The sequence below is a fragment of the Mus musculus genome, chromosome 3 (genome assembly GCF_000001635.26).
Source record: "Mus musculus strain C57BL/6J chromosome 3, GRCm38.p6 C57BL/6J".
Classification (NCBI taxonomy): Eukaryota; Metazoa; Chordata; class Mammalia; order Rodentia; family Muridae; genus Mus; species Mus musculus.
The window spans coordinates 86,714,166-86,736,459 of NC_000069.6; the positions used below are offsets into that span (position 1 = coordinate 86,714,166).

Here is a 22,294-nt window from a genome sequence, read left to right on the forward strand (position 1 = left end):
TGGTACCAACTGTATTTGGCACACAGTGCTAGTAAATGGGAAGAGAAAGCTGACTAGGAAGTAAATCTGGTGCCCAGCACTTCAAGTGAACATTTGATCATGTTCATTCATTATTTATTGAGCACTGTTAATAGCACAAAGTGTTTAGTTTGGTACTGACACATAGAATAAAAATCCAGCAGTTATAAATCCCCACAAAATCTAATTTGATACTATAAACCAAATCAAAATAACTAAACAATTTGGTTGCAATTGCAGGATACAACATGCTTTAGTTTGAGAAAAAAGTTAATATCTTAAGTGAATAGAAGCTGTTTAACTTTTTTGCATTTGCTTTCCCAAAGTAGTCCTTCACTGTATGACCTCCCTTCTTTGAAGCATGAATTGAGTGCCTGTCAAGACTGATTTACAAGTATGACCAAGATAAGCCCAGCCCCAGTCCCTATACCTTACCATGTAGTGGGAGAATGCTGAGTTTACTACAGCTCAGCATAATGAGCGCCAGGACTTTTCTCAAATACACAGTGGGACAGATTCAACTAGAAAACAGGATGTCACTGGTTTGTTGTTTGGTTTTTACAGGACTGGGAATCGAATTCTTGGCCTCACAAGTACAAAGCACATACTCTACACTGAACTACATTTGAGCCACAGTGTTTTTCTGCTCTCTCTTGTCATTTTCTTACCCTTCCTTTACCCTTCCTCTTCCCTTTCCACTTTCTTTTCCTCTTCCCCTTCCCCCCCTTCCTCCTTCTCTTCAGTGTCTGTGTGTAGGGGGGCTGGTTATGGATGTGCGTGTGTGTGTGTGTGTGTGTGTGTGTGTGTGTGTGTGTGTGCTATAGAGCAGCAATATCAGATGTCTTCGTTAATTACTCTTCACCGTAGCTTTTGAAACAGGCTCTCTCACTGAATCTGGAGCTTGCAGACTCAGCTAGGCTGGCTGGCCAGCAAGCTCTTGGGATGCCCCTGTCTCTGTTACTAATTCTGATGTTACAAATAAGTCTCACTACACCTGGCTTTTAACATAGGTACTATAGATTGGCTCAGGTAACCACTCAAATGACTGAGCCAAACTCTTGTTGCGTTGCTTTGGCTTTGTTCCTTTGGTTGGTCTTCAGACCAGGTCTCACTGTGTTACTCAGTCTGGCCTAGAACTTTGGGTTCTCCTGCCTTGGCTTCCTAGGCAGAATTACAGATGCATACCACCAGGTGCACGCCACCATACCGGGGTTTTATGTTTTTGTTTGTTTTTAAAGTAAGTTTAGTGTTAAGCCTTACTGTTGTTCTAAATATCTATACTTTAAAAATAGGATTCAGCATTATGATGTGGTCTCTACTGTTTTTCAGGCCCTGGAGAGTGAATTTGTTTCCTGCCAGCTTCACCAATGGATTGATCTTATTTTTGGCTATAAACAACAAGGACCAGAGGCAGTGCGAGCCCTCAATGTGTTCTATTACCTAACCTATGAAGGAGCTGTCAACCTGAACTCAATAACTGATCCTGTGCTGAGAGAGGTAAGTCCCTCTACTGAGAAGCAGCCCAGGATCAGGAGTCAGCCAGCTGCACACTGTTGATCTCATTTCCCCATCCTCCAAGTAACTGATAGAGGCAGTGAAGCACAGTGGGCAGACCAAAGCAGGTCAAGCTGTTCCTCAGTTACCCAGTGCAACCTCGAGTCTGCAGCTTTTTCTAATTTAGCATGACTTAGTGTTAAATGAGAGCTTTCACAGTTTGACCTGTTAAGGGATTCACACTCAGATTTTTAATTGTTACGGATTCAGAAGCTGCTCGCCTAGTTTGAAATATTAAGAAAATGGTCGTTTACTCACTGTACACTGTCTGAGCATAAGTCAAAATGCACTAAAACACGTTATGGTATAGCTCATTAGCACATGCACGTTTATGCAGAAGTTAAGAGTGGGGTTGAAGTCTGAAACTTTGCTATCATTATCCAATATTAAATAGTGATAAGGCTTGCTTTTATCCTTTTCAAATATTTTCTGATAAAACACTAAAAACAGGGTCTTGGCAAATGCAGTGTTCACCCAAACTTCTGGAGAAAATTTTGCTTTTTTAAGTGTTTCTAATCTAGTTATATATCCCCTAAATGTCTTAGCCTTGTGTGAAAAATAATACAATTGCACAGATAGAACTTCAAACAGTGATAAGATTTTAGAACAGATGGACAATTAAAACAAGACAGCGATTCGTGGGCAGATGTCAGTTTTGAAGGGCGTTACTTGTGATGTGTAATGTGTCCTGTTTTCACTAGGACTTGGTGTATTACTGTTTAATTCTGTTATCTAGTTATGTTGACTATCCACAAGGACATAGTGAAATAAATAAGCATATGACCACTTGACTTATATGCTAGATAAATGTTATTACATAAACAGAAGCACTGTGTATCGGGGTTCTTTGGTCCTAAATTGGATATGGTTTCTAGACAAAGAGCTAGGTCAGTTAGCTCCCGGTGCTTTCAGACTCCTCCTCTAATGAACTGGGCACTAGAGATTGCACCCGGGATCTTCCTCACGGTAAACATATGCTCTGCCTCTGTGTGTGAACGTTACCCCAGAGCACCTTATCTAGAGAACTGTGGACATGATGGTTCCGAGCATCATAGGAACCTACATGACACTGAGGTTAAAACAGAATGCAAGCATTCTTACTGAGCACTGCATAACTTAATTCTCAGAATAGCACAGCAAAAATCGGTAGCCAGTATGTTCAGAGGGCAAGGGTGCTTTACTCTGAGCTTGAAACTCACATGGTAGAAGCAGAGAACCAATTCTCACACTCTTTTCTCTGACCTCCACATAACATGTGTGCTTACACATGTGGAAGTAAGTTTTGTTTTTTTAAAGATTTATTTATTTATATAGTTTATGTATATGTGTATGGATGCCTGCATGTCAGAAGACGGTATCATCAGATCCCATTACTGATAGCTGTGAGCCACCATGTCGTTGCTGACAGTTGAACTCAGAACCTCTAGAAGAGTAGCTAGTGCTCCTGACCACTGAGCTATCTCTAGCCCTCCTTTCTTTTTAATAGTATTTGCCATGTACTACTTGGCCTTGTTATGTGCCAGTGATTCTAAAACATTCAGCCTATTTTTCCTTTCTCATATTCCCTTGTAGTAATTATCAATTTCCCTATATAACCAACTTATATAACCTGAACTTACACTCTAGAATTCTAGAATTGATTTTTATATCCTTCAGTTTTACTTACCATACCACATTGCTGTCTGTAGTCTGTATAGTTTGAATTTTGAAATTCATGTAGTTACTATAAATACGTAAAATGCAATGCTTATCTTTAAAATCATCTCTTGGTGTGTCTGAGACAGTGTCACTAGCTTTGCCTGTCTTGTCATTAAATCTGATGCTTAATTTATATAACAGTGATGGCTCTTAACCCCTGTCTGCCTCACTAGCCAACTGGCCATTTTGTCTTTCTCTTAAGCAGTGTGGTTACCTTTCTGCTTTCATTTTGAATTGACACCTTACCCCACCCCCTACCAATAATTTCCAGAGAAGCTTGCTCATTTTATATTAGATTTTATTTATTTATTTATTTATTTATTTATTTATTTACATTTATAGTGTATTCTAGAAGAATACTAACACTACTCCCCATAGTAATGGAAATACTTGTCTCATTACAATAGCACAGCCTGGGCCTCATGTCCCCTTGAAGTTTGGCTAGTCTATCTGAGGAGCTCAATGTTTGCATAGGAGCATGTGACTAGCCGTGCCACTTGACAGCAGCATCGAGAAGAATGCCCTGTGCATCTTTGGTAGTAACCATGGTTTTAGACTCATTTCAGGACAGAAGATTAGAGAATGAGAAAGCTGACTTGTCAGGTCAGATCTTTTAAGCTGGGCATATAACATCAGACATTAGACATGTAATTGCAGACATTAGCTATACAATTGAAATACAAGAGTGTAGGTTACATTGCAGACTTTCATTCTAATAAAACAAACACATCATAACTTTAGAAGAAGTGTCTTGTAGTAAATAATTGTATGTAAAATTTACAATTGTTGCCACTTTTAAGTGTGCACTTCAGTGGTGGTAAGATTTGCATAGAGCTGGGGTGCAGCTCAGGGTAGAGCATATGTTATCATGTACAGAAAATCTCCAGTACAGAACAAAGAAAAATCATATTATTGTACAAACTTTTGCTACTGTCCATGTACAGAAAACGTTCATATGCCAAACTGGAGCTGCCTTTGCATTAAACAAACAGTAACCGTCCTCTCCCCAGTCCTGACAAGCGTGATTCTGCATCCTCTTTATACAGATTTGATTGCTCTAACAATCTAAGCAAGAACATGTAATATTTGTCCCTTATGGCTGAATAATATCCCCTTGAATATGCACACCAAGTTTTGTTAGGTTATTGTGACAAGCAAGAGCTTTGGTGCACTAGCTGCATGCTGTTCTTAAAGTAAGAATATATCTTTTAATTACTGTGTACCATAAGTGTACATATTTAATTAAAAAAACCTTTCTCCCCAGGTCTAAGGAAAAATTTTTACCGGCTTTATTGAGATATAATTTGTATGTGATACAATTTATTTATTGGCAGTATACAGCTTTGTATATTCTTAACATATAAGCATCACCACACTTTAAGAACAGTTTTTATCACTACAAAAGAAATCTTTGTACCCATTAGCCATCTCTCTAAAGAGACTTTTTATATGAGTAGCTGATCAACCATGTTTTATTGGAAAGATCCAAAAGGTGGATAGCCTATCTCTGAGAAAGGGGAAAGGAACAAACTCCAGAGCACAGACAGAGATAAGCACTGAAGGGAGGGAGCAATATTTATTTAACTGGAGTTGGATAGTGTCAGCAGTGTGCAAGGGCCTGCGTAGTCAGCATGTATATGCAAGGGAGAGTGGCTCCAAGATTCATTTATGTGTACTTATATGTGGGATGGGATGAACTTTGTAGGACTATCTGGCATAGTGATGGGTGTTTACTTCCTTTCTGTGTTTTAAATGGCAGAAGAATAAATTCAGAAAAAGGATAAGCAAAAAGTGTGTGTGTGTGTGTGTGTGTGTGTGTGTGTAACTGCATATGTACAGATATATAAAGATGGGAACTTAGATGTAGTACTTATGGTGAAATATATATAAAGGATTATAGGTGGAACTGCTAAGGGGTGTTGATGAGATGGTGAAATATAGGTCTAGGCTAACTTGGGGCGATAAAGGCAAGAAAGGACTAGAGAACTGGGAAATGCTGTCATTCATTTCTTTGACAAATACTTAGCCTGTTGATAATACTGAAGATAAACAGCTGAGTAAGGGAAAATCCAGTTGGACTCACAGAATTGAATTCAACAGTGCATACTATAATTTCAGTTGTGATGGGTACTGTGAAGAGGATTGTGATGGCTGAAGAGAAATAGGGTGGTAGGGAAGAGTTTTAGAGAGATGTGTGTATACTGCCTCTTCATAAACCCTGTCCTGCAAAACAGACACCCAGGGTACAGCTCCCATTCCCAGAGCAAGACTTTCAATCCCAGGCTAGCCTTCAGGTCAAATCTTGCTACAGACCCTGCCAGTTGAACAGCTTCTGTAATCTATGGACTCACAGACCACACCCATCTTCAAAATTGTGTTTTAATGAGGGACTTTCATGTATGTTCCTAATCCCATCCCCCCCCCCCCCCCCCCCCCGTGTATTTCCCTAATGCAAACGTGTCTTTTTTACATATTTACTTGTCTTGCCTTTAGGGTTCCAGGTCCCTGTTAAGATAACAGGGTAGACTGTCTCCCTGAAGGCACACAATCTGTCTTTATACCTGGCCACTCCTTCCAGCAGCTGGACTTGCACTTCTTCTGCTGCTGCTGCACACTGAGTTTAGTCTTGAGCCTTTTCCTGTGCACATGGTCACACACAGGCATGTATCTGCCTGCTGCTTGGCGAAGCTCTACTTGGCTTCCAAGAGATCCAGAGTGAATGGTTAATATATATAACATAGTAAGTGATCATAAAAATGATCTCTCTATAAAAAGAGCTCTCCACGATAGAAGTGATAACCATGCGAAGAGGAAGAGTAATCAGCGAAACAGCCTGTAGCACATTAAACTTTTATGTTGTTTTTAATTTTTAGAAAACAGCTGTGTTATCAATATAGAAGCCTCCATTTGCATACATCACACACCAGAAAGGAGTGTTCTGCAGTCAGATATGCTAATCTATTTTCAGATATGCTAATCTGTTTTCAGGTATCTTCTGACCCCGGATAAGGTGTGAGTTCTCCTGAGCTGACTATTTGCACAACCCCTACTCCGCAGCCCTCTCTTGCTGCTAGTTGTTCTGTGTCTCTGTTTTAATCGATTTTCACAGCCTTATGTATATGTTCTTTCATAGACAAGGGGCAAATAAAAAAAAAGCAGGTCATTTTATGATTATTAATTGTGCTAACTTTGGGTTTATTCAATTAGTTCTTTTCCTTCCAACATAATCTTAGCAAGTTTCCAAAGGAGAAAATCCAGGATCTTTAAGTGTGAGCCAAAATGAATATTGTTACCTTAAAAAAACTTCTTGTTTTTAAGTATTTAATCTACAAAATAACTTTCCCATGCTTTCCCTGTTCCTTGCAGTATTTATTATTGCATTTGTAGATACTGGTTTCCTGCTAAGCCTTTACTCATACACTTACTTATCCAGAATTCATTTGTTAATTCACACCTAAGTGGTTTTTACTTGATCCCAATGTGGAGAGCCCAATATCTAGCCCTTAATACCTTAGGAGACAGGTCACTGAGCGAGTTTAGCAGGTAAGAAATAACCTTCTTAAAACCATGTAGGACCAGTGAGATGGCTCAGTGGGCAAGGGGGCTTGTCACCAAACCAGATGACATGACTTCACCACCAGAACCTACATAATCAAAGGGTTTGTTGTTGTTTATTTTGTTTTTGATTTGTTGTTCAGGGATGGGATGAGCTTGGTGGTGCAGAACTTGACTGGCATGAATGAGGCCTTGGCTTCTATCACCAGCACCACAATAAAAACACTGAGTAATTCTGTTACTTGCTCTATTTAGCTTTAAACTAAAGAATCACTTAGCTGTTCTTTCTCAGTCTCCATGCTCAGTCTCTCTTTTTATACTCCTCCTCTTCTCCTCTCAAGCTGTTGGTTCTCAATTCCTGTTACTGCCTCCAGATGCCTATGGTCTTTTGTTTCCCTCCTACTGTAACACAGGATTTGATAGAACTAAATTATAAATAAGTTTATCTGACAAGAAAACCTGAGCCATAGTGGTCTAAACAGTGTGTCTGGTAAAAGAATTAACATTTAGTGGAACCAAATATGCCTTCCAGAAAGATGTGATTCAAGTGTTGATTTACGTCACAAACCAAGGGTGGTTTTAGTCTGTGTAACGTCAGGTCAGGCACTTGGTTATTAAGAATGTAAGTTAATATAGATCCCACCCTCATATCTTAATGAGAGAATTTTCAAATGCTTTACATACACTTATTTGAAATAAAGAATATCTGGGTATAAAATGGAGACTGGAACATATGTGAATAGCTTCATAATCTTAGAGTGAAGAAGGCTGAAAGTCTAATATCAAAGCCAATAATCACAGAAATTGGCATGCTACTCACATGAAAACTGAAGTTTCTGTATATAATGAAAAGGTGTAAGAATAAATAATGTACAAATGACAAAAGGAAAAACATATGTAAAATAGTCTATACTAGTATCCAAAAACAGTGGGGGTTTTTTTTTGCCTAGTGGATTATAGATGATTAAAAATTAATGAGAATCTCGGATATTGAGAGAGTGTGAGAAAACAGGTAAATTCATATATTTTAAAAAGAAAAATAATTTGAATTTTATAGCAATCTATACCAATTTTTGTAATATCCATGCATTACTTGCTTAGGACATTAATCAGAATATTGGATTATAGAATTACTCATAATTACAAAGTAGTGCCTAACTGTGCAGCAGCGGCACACTAAGTGGTCATTAGTAGATCCGTATAGGGGCGGGGGAGGAGGAAGCTGTGAGCACTGAAAACAGTGTTCTGCAGATTTATATGGCTTGCCATGGAAATATATTTTGCCACATTACAGGGAAACAGGTCAATTTATGAAATATAAAATATAACTATATAACAAAAATTCTGAAATTATGGACCTCAACATATTTACGGTCATTGTCTTTGATCAAAGCCTTTCGCTTGCCTTTTTCTGTGTTCTGAACATTCTTTTTGAGTTGGAGATGGGGATGAGGACCCAAGTCTTTCCGTTTTTGAAGGAAAAAAAATAAACCTGCTTAGAAATCTTCACTAGGGAAGTGTGTGAGACGGGATGTTTATAGTACCTGTGGGTTTGGGCTGTTTTCTCTCCATCCTCTGTGGTCATCTCTCCATCCTCTGTGGACGTCTAAGGTATAGTGCTCCACAAAGCCATCTTCACATACACATCAGGAGGGTATTATTTTCTTTTGCCTGACTCAAATACAACCCGCTCCCTTTCAGCTCCAGTTCTTGTTTGTTTCATCATGTAACCCATTGAACAGGAACTTTTTAAATGTAATTTTAAGCAATTTATTTTTTGTACCTCCTGTATTACTTGGCAGGGAAAAAGAGAGCAACTTTCTACTTTTAGGGAAATTATCTTAGATATATTACTAGTAATTATCATTCTTATCATGACTATGCAAATGTGAGACTACTTTTGGCCTAAACTTTATGAATTCTAAATCCTGGGTTCAAACTCTACAGGGGAAGGGGTTTAGAGTGTGTGTGTGTGTGTGTGTGTGTGTGTGTACACCCATGTGTACAAATTTACAAGAAGAGATTTGGAAATGTATATTTCAAAGCAGTACATTTTAACAATTAAAATTACAAAGAATCCAGCGGTAAAGACTCTGGAGTGGAAAGCTTCTGCCGCAGACCCAGGACTTGGCCAGTGCCATCCACGCTGCAGGGTTACACTTTTAGAGATGATTTATTTAATTACAAATCTTTTCTTCTTTTTTCTTCTCAAACAACCCTTTCTAGTCAGGACTGGACAACTAGCTTTGATAAAAGAGAGTAAGACACAGACATAGGCAGATTCTGGCCGTGTGTGGAGCCTAGGCCACTGTGGGCTGTGGCAGAGGACCAGCTAGTGTGTGCTTTCTCACCTTGCAGCACTCACTACTTTTCTTGTGGAAGTGCTTTTCTCTCCTTTACTTTTTAAGGAAAGAGGGTGTCACTTGATATGTGCTCAGAAATCAAAATTGATTTCCTTTTGAAAATAAATCCCAACTCTATCTGCTAAGATAGATACAGAAGGAGAGAGAGAGCCAAGATATTACTCAGTTTAAAGAATTATCTACCATGGGTCTCACAGCATGAGAGTCAAGCCTGAACCCTCCCTGAAGTCATGTTTAATGTCAGTGGTTGCTTTGGCCTCTTCCAGATTTATCCTTCCAAGGGCTGTTTTAGCAACTCATAATCACTTGGAGAAGGTCTGTTTTCCTAAAGAAGCAGCAGCCGTGTTTAAGTTTACATGACCCCGGTTTCATGACAGCAGTAGCAAATCAGATATCTTATCCGAGGAAAAGCATTTTTGGCTTAGAATTCCATCAGTCTCGCGGTGGGAGTCAGCCTCAGCTCAGCTCAGCAGCGCTGCAGAACACTGGCAGTGAATCTTTCAGAAAGCATAAACACAATTGGTATTTATAGCTTTGTTAACATTTGTTGAATAAGTTGTGGGAGTGGTCTGTAAGCCCGTCTTCAGCAGGTGGGGCAGGAATCTTTGTTGTGACTGTAGTGAGATTTAAGGCCAGGACAACAGGTTTACAGCAGTTGCAGCAATCTAGTAAATAAGGAGTGTGGATGCCCTAAGTTAGTTTCATGCAGCTACAACTCACAGTGCTACAGAAGCAGTCCTGAAGTATCACTAGCCAGAAGTGTGTTGCCCAGATGGTGTATTTGACACAGTGCAGGGCAGGAACCGTACAAAGAAATAGCCAAATGGACGGCCAGGATTAGTCAAGTTTTAATTGAAAACCTACATTAAAAAAAAAAAAAAAAAAAAAAAAAAAACACTGAAATTTTGCCAGATTTCCTTGTACATCAAAACCACAATAATAGACCAAGTTTCCCTCGGCTGGCTAAATGAGCATCAAAGCTGTCATTACTACTCAGCTTCGTGTCTGCCCGGCTAAGGGCTATATAAGTAGCCGAATCACATAGCAGACAACAGACAGCAGAAAATGCATGGTTTCATGCTTTGTTGTATTTTAAAATCCCCATCAACGTTCTAGGAACCCCAAGCTTTCTTCTGTCCTCTTCCTCATAAAGAAAACCATTTCCTGCAGACCATCTCCACTTTACACTGTTACTCAACTTTATTCACTAAATAACTTTTAGAATAATTAAAAATGATGGCCCAGGACTTGAAAAAATCTACATAAAATTATTTGACCCTATGTCAGATTTTCTATAATAGATTAATTTCTAAGATAGGAATGTTTACATAGAATACAAAGAAGCCAGTGAAATTTCCAGTATTGACTCAAAGACCTATCTTTAAACCGTTCATAATAAACTACATTGTGCGTGTGTTTGTTCTCCTTGCTCTCTGTCCCTGCTAGTACTGTGTGTGTTTCAAGCTTTGAGTTAGGCAGCATGCTGTCAAACTCCTCGTTAATCCTACTGTGGTGTTTGACACAAGGGAGGCTCACAGATATTTGGGGGAAATAGACTGGGGTTCTTCTACCAAATGAACAGCCCACTCATTCTCTGCAAACCCCCTTAACATGGTATATGCATAGTTGGTGGGTTCTGTGAAATAACTCACCTTTTAAGTGAACTCTAGCTCCACTCAGATGCCTTGTTATTTGTTAAGCACTTACTGTGTACTCACTGTGCTTCCTTTGGCCTTGGCTACTTCTTTGAAGGCATTCCACTTATTTTCTTAGGCAGGCGCCTTTATCTCCTGCCTTCCAGTAGCCAGAGATGGAGGTGTTTTGAATGAGCACATCAGCGTTCTAGTCCGAGATACTGTTTGAAATTATCCATGAGCGCAGGGCCGCTGAGCGTTACTGAGTGACATTTGTTTCTCTTGGTTGTATCTGCCCTGACTAGCTGGTTTCTTTCAGATTGGCAGCTGGGATTATGCCGTAGTAGATGGACAGCCACAAGAACTGGAGCCTAGCACGTCTGGGCTGGCCTCAGCTGAGTGAGGCTGGAATGTATGGGCTCAGTTCTGAGGCATTAGTAGGATAATCTGCAGCTTTCCAGAAATGACAGCTTCTTCATGCTCTTGTGTCTCCGTTAGCACCATTTGAGCAGAACTGTTAGTAACAACACTTCTTTCTCTCCTTAAATGTGCCTCTGTCCAGTCTTCTCATCATGCCCTTATTTTTAAGAGTTTCACTTTCTTTAGCATGATACTGTTTTGAACTTCATAGCATTATGACATGTGTATATACACCTCCAGCTATCTGATACATTTTTAGTGTTGTTTGTAGGAAAACATTGTTTAAGTTTAAAAGTGTCATGCTTCTTAGCTATTAATATTTACTTGATCTTAAACAACACTAAAATTTGAGAAGAACATCCTCCTGGTGATCAAACAGAAATAAGTTAGGAAGTAAATTGTATATATCAAAATGAACCTTGTTTGCAAGGTCTGTGTGTTCAAGAATTTTTGACTGCCATATCAACTGAAATTCTTAGACTGTAAAACTATATTTCTGAATGTTATGTTAGTGGATAAAATAAACTTCATAAAATATCTCAAACCGTGGCAGACCTTTCTTTAGATTTCTTAAACTTACTTTAGATGTCCTTGTTGTTTACTTCACAAATCATCTATCCTTATATACCAAATCAAATATAATAATGAAGAAAGTATGTTTTCTCTTACAAATCTTTTTATCCTATCTCCTGAAGGAAGAGCTGCTGCTAGTTAGTATATATGTTCCAAATTGAACATTAAGATGTTCCTTATATATTTGTGTCCTCACATATAACACATGTGTGTTATCTGTGTATAAGTACATATTTTTTATTTATATAAGGTCATACATACTTTAGGTATAAGTGGCTAGATTCTCACCCCACACCTCTTTGGTATTGTTGAGACAGGGTTTCTCTATGTGACAGTCCTGGCTGTCCTGGAACTTACTCTGCAGACCAAGCTGCCCTCAGACTCACAAAGATCCACCTGCCTCTACCTCCCAAGTGTTGGGATTAAAGACGTACACCACTGCTCCCAGAAACTCACTTACTTTAATGACTAAATAGTGGTCTGTTATCATCATTAATTTAGGTTATTTTTTAAATTTTAACGGCTCTAAGAGTTCTATAGCAAACACTTTTATACTTAATTTTTTTTCTACCATGTGACCTTTATATGACTATTCATAAAAGTAGAATCAATAACCCTATTTATAAACATAAAAATCCAACTCCTAAATTTTTACATATTTTTCTTTATGTCTAATTTTGCAAAGTTAAAAAAGCTGTCTTTTTAAAATAAAGTAGAATTACTCATACTTAATTTTACTTATTTGTTTTATTGTCTCTCTCTTTTATGTGTATTACTTGCATATTAATTAGTCTATGTTCTATTGTAGCCTCATGTAAAATAAAAATTACATTTCCCCCCAGCCCCTGAAAGGTTGTTTTGGTTTTTACAATTATACTGTCTGGTGTTTGAATTCTGTTTTTTATTAGCAGTGTATTTCTGAGGCACTTAGAATTTACATTTGAGTTAGGCTTTAACTGTTTTAAAATGTATTCTTTTGTTGCTGGGCTCTGGAGCTCAAACTTAGGTCCTCACACACTGGACATTCCATTGAGCTACATCCCAGCCTTGCATTTTGTAATTTAGTGAACTTTTGCACTGACCACTAAAAAGTAACTGTGTTTCTTTCCTTTGATTAACGGAGGCAGTCTAATTTGTAAATGCTTTCAACTGACACTCTGCTGTTTGTTTGTTTCTTAACCACTAGAAGAAATATTATCCAAATAAGGGTATGAATGAAGACAATTTCTTCCTTGAGGATTTTCATATCATTTTCATAGCATTTTATATGGACCTGGTTTTGGCCTTTGTAGTTGATGCTATTGAGATTTTTGTCCTTTAAGAATGAAATGCATTAAATCAGGATCAGGTTAATGATCTAAACAGTCTTATATCCCCTAAAGAAATAGAAGCAGTCATTAATAGTCTCTTAACCAAAAAAAAAAAAGCCCAGGACCAGATGGGTTTAGTGCAGAGTTTTATCAGACCTTCAAAGAAGATCTAATTCCAGTTCTGCACAAACTATTCCACAAAATAGAAGTAGAAGGTACTCTACCCAACTCATTCTATGAAGCCACAATTACTCTGATACCTACACCACAGAAAGATCCAACAAAGAGAACTTCAGACCAATTTCCCTTATGAATATCCATGCAAAAATACTCAATAAAATTCTCACTAACCGAATCCAAGAACACATTAAAGCAATCATCCATCCTGACCAAGTAGGCTTTAATCCAAGAATGCAGGGATGGTTTAATATACGGAAATCCATCAATGTAATCCATTATATAAATAAACTCAAAGACAAAAACCACATGATCATCTTGTTAGATGCGGAAAAAGCATTCGACAAGATCCAACACCCATTCATGATAAAAGTCTTGGAAAGATCAGGAATTCAAGGCCCATACCTAAACATGATAAAAGCAATCTACAGCAAACCAGTAGCCAACATCAAAGTAAATGGTGAGAAGCTTGAAGCAATCCCACTAAAATCAGGGACTAGACAAGGCTGCCCACTCTCTCCCTACCTATTCAACATTGTACTTCAAGTCCTAGCCAGAGCAATTCGACAACAAAAGGAGATCAAGGGGATACAAATTGGAAAGGAAGAAGTCAAAATATCACTTTTTGCAGATGATATGGTAGTATATATAAATGGCCCTAAAAATTCCACCAGAGAACTCCTAAGCCTGATAAACAGCTTCAATGAAGTAGCTGGATATAAAATTAACTCAAACAAGTCAATGGCCTTTCTCTACACAAAGGATAAACAGGCTGATAAAGAAATTAGGGAAACAACACCCTTCTCAACAGTCACAAATAATATAAAATACCTTGGCATGACTCTAACTAAGGAAGTGAAAGATCTGTATGATAAGTCTCTGAAGAAAGAAATTAAAGAAGATCTCAGAAGATGGAAAGATCTCCCATGCTCATGGATTGGCAGAATCAACATTGTAAAAATGGCTATCTTGCCAAAAGCAATCTACAGATTCAATGCAATCCCCATCAAAATTCCAACTCAATTCTTCAACGAATTAGAAAGGGCAATTGGCAGATTCATCTGGAATAACAAAAAACCTAGGATAGCAAAAACTCTTCTCAAGGATAAAAGAACCTCTGGTAGAATCACCATGCCCAACCTAAAGCTGTACTACAGAGCAGTTGTGATAAAAACTGCATGGTACTGGTATAGTGACAGACAAGTAGACCAATGGAACAGAATTGAAGACCCAGAAATGAACCTACACACCTATGGTCACTTGATCTTTGACAAGGGAGCTAAAACCATCCAGTGGAAAAAAGACAGCATTTTCAACAAATAGTGCTGGCACAACTGGCGGTTATCATGTAGAAGAATGCGAATCGATCCATTCCTATCTCCTTGTACTAAGGTCAAATCTAAGTGGATTAAGGAACTCCACATAAAACCAGAGACACTGAAACTTATAGAGGAGAAAGTAGGGTAAAGCCTCGAAGATATGGCCTTTCTCTACACAAAGGAAAAATCCTGAATAGAACAGCAATGGCTTGTGCTGTAAGATCGAGAATCGATAATTGGGACCTCATAAAGTTGCAAAGCTTCTGTAAGGCAAAAGACACCATCAATAAGACAAAAAGACCACCAACAGATTGGGAAAGGATCTTTACCTATCCTAAATCAGATAGGGGACTAATATCCAATATATATAAAGAACTCAAGAAGGTGGATTCCAGAAAATCAAATAACCCCATTAAAAAATGGGGCTCAGAGCTAAACAAAGAATTCTCACCTGAGGAATACCAAATGGCTGAGAAGCACCTGAAAAATGTTCAGCATCCTTAATCATCACAGAATTGCAAATCAAAACAACCCTGAGATTCCACCTCACACCAGTCAGAATGGCTAAGATCAAAAATTCAGGTGACAGCAGATGCTGGCGAGGATGTGGAAAAAAAAGTACACTCCTCCATTGTTGGTGGGATTGCAAGCTTGTACAACCACTCTGGAAATCAGTCTGGCAGTTCCTCAGAAAATTGGTCATAGTACTACCGGAGGATCCCGCAATACCTCTCCTGGGCATATATCCAGAAGATGTCCCAACCGGTAAGAAGGACACATGCTCCACTATGTTCATAGCAGCCTTATTTTTAATAGCCAGAAGCTGGAAAGAACCCAGATGCCCCTCAACAGAGGAATGGATACAGAAAATGTGGTACATTTACACAATGGAGTACTACTCAGCTATTAAAAAAATGAATTTATGAAATTCCTAGGCAAATGGATGGACCTGGAGGGCATCATCCTGAATGAGGTAACCTAATCACAAAGGAACTCTCACAATATGTACTCACTGATAAGTGGATATTAGCCCAGAAACTTAGGATACCCAAGATATAAGATACAATTTGCTAAACGCATGAAATTCAAGAAGAACGAAGACCAAAGTGTGGACACTTTGCCCCTTCTTAGAAATGGGAACAAAACACCCATGGAAGGAGTTACAGAGACAAAATTTGGAGCTGTGACGAAAGGATGGACCATCTAGTGATTGCCATATGCAGGGATCCATCCCATAATCAGCCTCCAAATGCTGACACCATTGCATACACTAGCAAGATTTTGCTGAAAGGACCCAGATATAGCTGTCTCTTGTGTGGCTATGCTGGGGCCTAGCAAACACAGTCAGTTTTTATCACAGGGCCCCCAATGGAGGAGCTAGAGAAAGTTTCCTAGGAGCTAAAGGGGTCTGCAAGCCTATAGGTGGAACAACAATGTGAACTAATCAGTACCCCCCCCCCACCCCGAGCTTGTGTCTCTAGCTGCATATGTATCAGAAGATGGCCTAGTTGGCCATCATTGGAAAGAGAGGCCCATTGGTCTTGCAAACTTTACATGCCTCAGTACAGGGTAACGCCAGGGCCAAGAAGTGGGAGTGGGTGGGTAGAGGAGTGGGGGGGGTAAGGTATGGAGGACTTTTGGGATAACATTGAAAATGTAAATGAAGAAAATACCTAATGAATTTAAAAAAAAACAAAAAACAAACAAAACAAAAACAAAACAAAACAAAGAAAAGCTTAATTCAGAGACTAAGACAGTCTTAAGCAAAAGCCAAAGGCATTGTTGCTAGGCTAACACCCCCACTTTCTTGTCTCTGAGTGTATAGATATGTATATATAGTTGCTTTATATATAGCTATAAAATCACTCAAGTATGCAGAGTTGGCACAACCACAATATGAATGAGAAGCTTTTTAAACATGGCTTCATCACATATCTATTTGGAGATCCATTAATAAGGTCTGCAGGTAATATTTGATATGCTATTTATAAAATATAATTATGTGGCTTTACTGGGATATCTCAAAGTATTTTCATGATCTTTTTATTATTATATATTTCAGTATCTGGAGTGGTGCTTGGTGGGTTCAGGTTTTATTACAGAAAGTAATAACAAACTATTACAGAAATAATTGGGAATTGATGAACAAGAATATTATATAATAACGTAAGCTTTGGGCTGCATTGTACTGGCTATAGTTTATCTTTTAGCTATATCTTTCCTGAATTAAGGTGAAGTCTATGGCCATTCAGTCAGTAAATATTTACTGTATACTTGCTATATACAAATCTTTACAGAATAAAGAAGGAAACTCACAGAGTCAGGAAATGGAAAGAAAAAAATGGTAACAGAAAATATGTAAGGATTTCAAGGAAATTGACACAGGTCACATTAGAGAATGTGAGAGGATGCTGGCAGGAGCCAGACCACTGTCTTATGATTTCTCTTAATGGGGGAAGTTTTTTATTAAATTTCATCCTTTATACATTTGCTGTAATAACATCACTCACTTGTAAATGGCTTACTATACCCACTATCATTCTACATGCTTGTATTTGTCACGTAATGCTCAGAGCATCTCAATAAAGTGCCCAGAACTGTATGACAGGTTTTCAGTGAGGAAATTAAAACACCAAAGGTTAAAAACTCCCTACATCACTTAGCTACTACATGAAGGCTGAGATGTGAGCCAAGCCCATCTGATGCTGCGCTCTGATGTCTTGCCCTGGTCTCTGCCATTACTTGGTGATCAGGAATGTGGACAGCAGGACTTCAGTTAGGAAGTCACATCATCAAAGTAACCACTTCAAAACTGAACGTCTTGCAAGTTGAGATGTGCTTAACTTCTCAGAAAAGCATAAGAGCTGCTGCTGTTGCTTAGAATTTTGAATATTTTAATGTATTTTCATTTCTGAATAGTCTTAAAGATAAAAATTTAAATCTCTAACAGACAAGAATACTGTCTTATTTTTCAGTGAATCAGTAAAGCTCATTACCTAGACTAGCTCCATTTGAGATTATCTCAGACCAAAAGATGTTATTGTCATTGAAATTGGTTAACAGGTAAATTGAGATTCATTACCCCACTTCAAAATAAGAAGTTTACATAACAAATTTAACAACACATCATTGATAGTAAAGTTCTGCAGTTGAAGATGAGTTCATTAAAAACAGGTTAGGAGTTTAATCTTTAAGCTACTCTGTTACTAGCTCATGTTATTGAACTTCATGCAGATCTAAATATCTGTATCTGTCCTGTGACTTTCATCTCTAGTTACAGCCCCCACATTCCCTACATTGTCTACTGCTCTATTCAGAAGACTGCATGGAAGTGTGAAAAAGAACTGTAAACAGACTTACCCAAGTGCCCTTTTCAGATCACTCATAGTATGTCTCCATGACTTCTGACTGTACCTTCACAGTCTCTGCTGTAGTGAGCCACTGGAGCATTATCATGTCTCTCAAGGGCTTGGGGGCTAGAGTGAGAATTACTGCCTCAGGGACCTGTAAGAGCACTGCCCAGGGAGACCCAGTTGGTCTTCACAGTCGCACACATGCTTCCTCACGCAGTGCTCCTCATCTTCCACCATGCTCCTGCTCATCTTCCACCATGCTCCTGCTCATCTTCCACCATGCTCCTGCGTTGCCCTCATCAAGAATAATCCTCGGAGCTAGAGAGATGGCTCAATGTTTAAAAGCAGTTGTTGGTCTTCCAGAAGACCAGAGTTCAGGTCTCACAACAGCCTATGACCCCATCTGACCTCTGAGAGAGAGAAAATGTGTACAGAAACCCACACCACATATACTTATACAAACACATAAACAATAAATAATTTTTTTTTTAATTTTAGAAATTATTTCTCAAGCCTGGTTTTGTTCAAATGGAATCCAGGACAACTCAGTCTAGTCCCTGGGCTAGCCTGCTGTAACTATACTCAGTAAATCCTTTTGTTGCATGAGTATAGTGCATGAAGCATTATTCTCTTTGCTGTGCATCACAGAAATACATGATATTCTGACCAGCTTGATATACTGAAGCAGCAGAAGATCCATCCTGTAAATGTTAATGCTTCTGGGAAGGCCAGATTAGGTAGATGGTGTGGTTATGAGCATTATGAGCAAGCAGTAAAAAAGCCTTCCCTTTAGGCCTTTGTTTGTTAAGCACTGGGGATCCCTGATGACATTAGCCACAGAAATGTTACACAGAGGAGTTTGGGAAGACTCAGTTCTGCAGAGTACACTGAAGGAAGGAACTGGATAGAAGGGACAAAGTAAAGAGACTATCAAAACACCCATTAATTTAGATTATAAGAACTTGGATTCAGAAAAGTGCGAGAATGTTAACAGCTAATTATATGTCAAATCTTCTGAGATGCTGAGCATAACAATCACCAGAGGCATCTCATCACTGCCTGAGGAACTCTAGAATAAATTTAACATTTCCAGATCTTAGCAGTTTTGTTTTAGGTATGAAATTTGTACATAGCATATGTCAAACAAAGGCATGGATGAATACTCTACCTGTGCACAACCCACTGGGTTTGGATTTGAAGATGTTTCAAACAACAGTAAAATTTGAAACCTAGTAGAAATCATTTCTAAGACAGGTGGTCTTGAAGTAATACGTTAATTTGTACATAGAAATGAAGTTAGTAAAAGATCCAGAATAAAAAGGAGAACAGATTTAATGTAAAGCCAATGAAGCTGCAAAAGAGAATGAAGAAACAGTTGTGGCCAACACAGATGACTGCTACAGGGGTCGAGATGAATGAAGATGGCAGGTGCATATTAAAATGATAACGAGAGTCTAAACTTGTTGGCTGACACAGGATGTGACCATACAGCTTGAAGATCAGTCATAATAAAGTGTTTCTCGGTTATTGTTGCATTTGAGAAGACCCATCCTACTCTTCTGTTTCCTAAGAGCTTAAGGTTAAGCTTAAGGCTTGGCTCTGGGTCCCTTTGTCTATGCTTCTTGTGTTCTTGATGCTTAACCAGTGAGTGGTTTCAGTCTCTGATCCAGAGCCCTGAGCCTCACACACACACCCCAATACAGTTTTCTATACATTGAGTTTCATGTACGATTTCAGAGAGGGGGATAGGGAGAGGAAGAACACACATACAAAACAACAAAACAAAAACAGGTAACTTTTTGGGTGAATGACACCCAAGTAAGTACCTCCCATCTCTCATCTCAGAGCCAGGCTTGGGCTTTCTTTTACATATTGGACTACAGATTCCATGAGTTTGATAAAAATTACTACCTACCTTTCTCCTGTCAGACTGGTTCTTTGCAACAGAAACCCCTACTTCTGTTTATTGCTTTGCTATTATCTGAAACTGTGAGCTATAACAAAGAGAGTGAGATAGTTTTGTCTGACTTCACTGCTCAAAGTCATCAGTCTCTGTATGATTTTTTAGGATGTAGTTCTCCCACTCATCCCTGTTTCTGTCACATAGCTTTTACAAGATTAAGGTGCTCAACTCAACTTTCTGACTACTCTTTAAACCTCTGAAAAGATCTCTCTGTCTGTGGACTCTTAGCCCAAAAATACACTTCAAAATTAAAGCCATATTTCAGTTTTCTAGAATTCCATCCACCATTATGTGTCTTCACAAAAACCCAAAAGTTTCTCCCATCTCTGTTTCAGCTGTATTGAGGGGCCATGCTGAATCCCAAACTTAGGACGCTTACATTCAATTTAGTGCTTTGTAGTACAGATGTGCTAAGTACGATGCCGAACACTCCATGCACATCATCTCTTCATTTTCCAAACAGTTCTGTGAACAAGGTATTGTGAGTGTCTGTTTTCCAGAAGGGGAACAGATTAATCTATTTGCTCAAAGTCAGACAAAGGTGGTAAGTCTAGAAATCTGAAACAATGCTCTCTCTCTCTCTCTCTCTCTCTCTCTCTCTCTCTCTCTCTCTCTTAAACACACACACACACACACACACACACACACACACACACAAAAGAGCGCGCGCACACAAACCAAAAGAAATCTGGCATTTTGGTTTGGGTTTTGTTACTTGACTATGTGGTTTTTAGTGTAAACTTTATAGTTGACCAGGTCCTGTCAATGTCAACACACCAGATCCAAACCAACCTCATTTTGTTGTCCTGTTACTGAATCTAATATACTTTGTCCACTGGAACAATGATGATGACATAATACAAAAAGAGTTCACAACGTTTCTACTTATCCTTTCACCTGCAGCCTCTTCCCTAATGCCTTACATTATTCCCAGGGTGACCTCTAAAGTGAGGCTGCTTAGGTACAAATTTTGACTGCACCATTTAATCACCTTAAGCAAGATACCTAAGTTTTCTTCCTGTTTCCTTACTTATGACATGAACACAATAATGTTACAATACAATTAAAAAAATAAATGCTATAGCAAAATCAGTGAGTTAGGTAAGTTTCCAGAGAAAGTAAATTCTACCTAAGTATTTGTTAGTTGCCCCCAGGAACTATTTGTTGATTACATATTGCAAAACACTCTGCCCTGGTTTTTATACATGTACCACTTAACCTATTATTGTTAGTTTATAGGTGAGAACATTTAAACTTAGGTTAGGAAACTTAAGGTTGGATCACATAGTTTGTGGATGTTATGAGTAGAGAATTTGAACATTGTCGGAGTTGGCTCTGACTCCCCACTTATTCTCAAAGAGATGCTATCAAGTGTTTTCATCCTCTGCAGATTTTAAAACATGTCTTCAGTTACAAGATAGATTGTTTCAAAGTATTATTCAACTTTTCAAATACATACACTCTTCTTCCTATGCCAGAAATATACTCTTGTAGGGCAGAAACAGTAGACCTAAGTAGAGCATCAGCTGTGTGTGTTGCATACCCATGATTCCAGCACTTGGAAGGCTAAAGCAGAAGGATCATGAGTTCAAGGCCAGCCTATACTGCTTAGTGAGACCCTGTTGGAAGGAAGGCAGAAAGGGAGGGAGGGAAAAATGTACCTAATGAAATAGATAGATAGATAGATAGATAGATAGATAGATAGATAGATAGATAGATAGATGGATGATAAAGATAGATATATTACACCTCCTGATCATTGAGTGTATCAACAAATAACTGTTTTCATTGTTTCTTCTGGGTCCTCATAAAGACCATTATAGCTTTCCTCAGCAAACTAAAGTTTCAAATTAGTATTTGATAATTATATTTCCTTGTTTATTATCTGTTAAATGTTTTACAGCATGAAAGTTCTTTAGAGCATACAAAAATGAAAGACCAACTTTCTTAGGGTTTATAGTTGTAGTATTCACAAGGTGAACATATATTTTCTTATGGATTTGAGGGATTTCTCTATCTTTCAGTCTTATAGTTAAGAATGGACTGTTTTGCTGGTATCCAAGGACCCTGTATATTCTGGCTTCCTTTGTTATCACAAGTCTTTGAGCATTTTCATTTACTCAGGTTAGAGATCTAGGTAAGATATGCTGGACCTCTTTTTTCATGGGTACTATTTTTTTTATAGGAGGAGACAGACATCAGCAAGTCAACAAAGTCACTAGTAACTATGTCTCTGTACAGGGGTCTTCCCCCATGCTGAAGGGGCTGGAAAGTGGTCATCTGTGCCAGCTAGACAGTAAGAACATAGTAGGATATGTTTTGCAAAACACACACATACATGCACACACACATGCTGT

The 22,294-nt window shown here is 38.5% G+C and overlaps 1 protein-coding gene across 10 annotated transcripts in view; it reads left to right on the top strand.

Moving 5' to 3' along the window:
- Nucleotides 1–22,294, top strand: part of Lrba (LPS-responsive beige-like anchor) — a 559,239-nt gene that overhangs the window by 490,710 nt on the left and 46,235 nt on the right. For all 10 annotated transcript variants that reach the window (XM_006502347.4, XM_006502349.4, XM_006502350.4 and 7 more), the window contains one exon: nt 1,348–1,515. In XM_006502347.4, the coding sequence (XP_006502410.1) occupies nt 1,348–1,515 (168 nt within the window). The remainder of the gene's footprint in view (nt 1–1,347; nt 1,516–22,294) is intronic.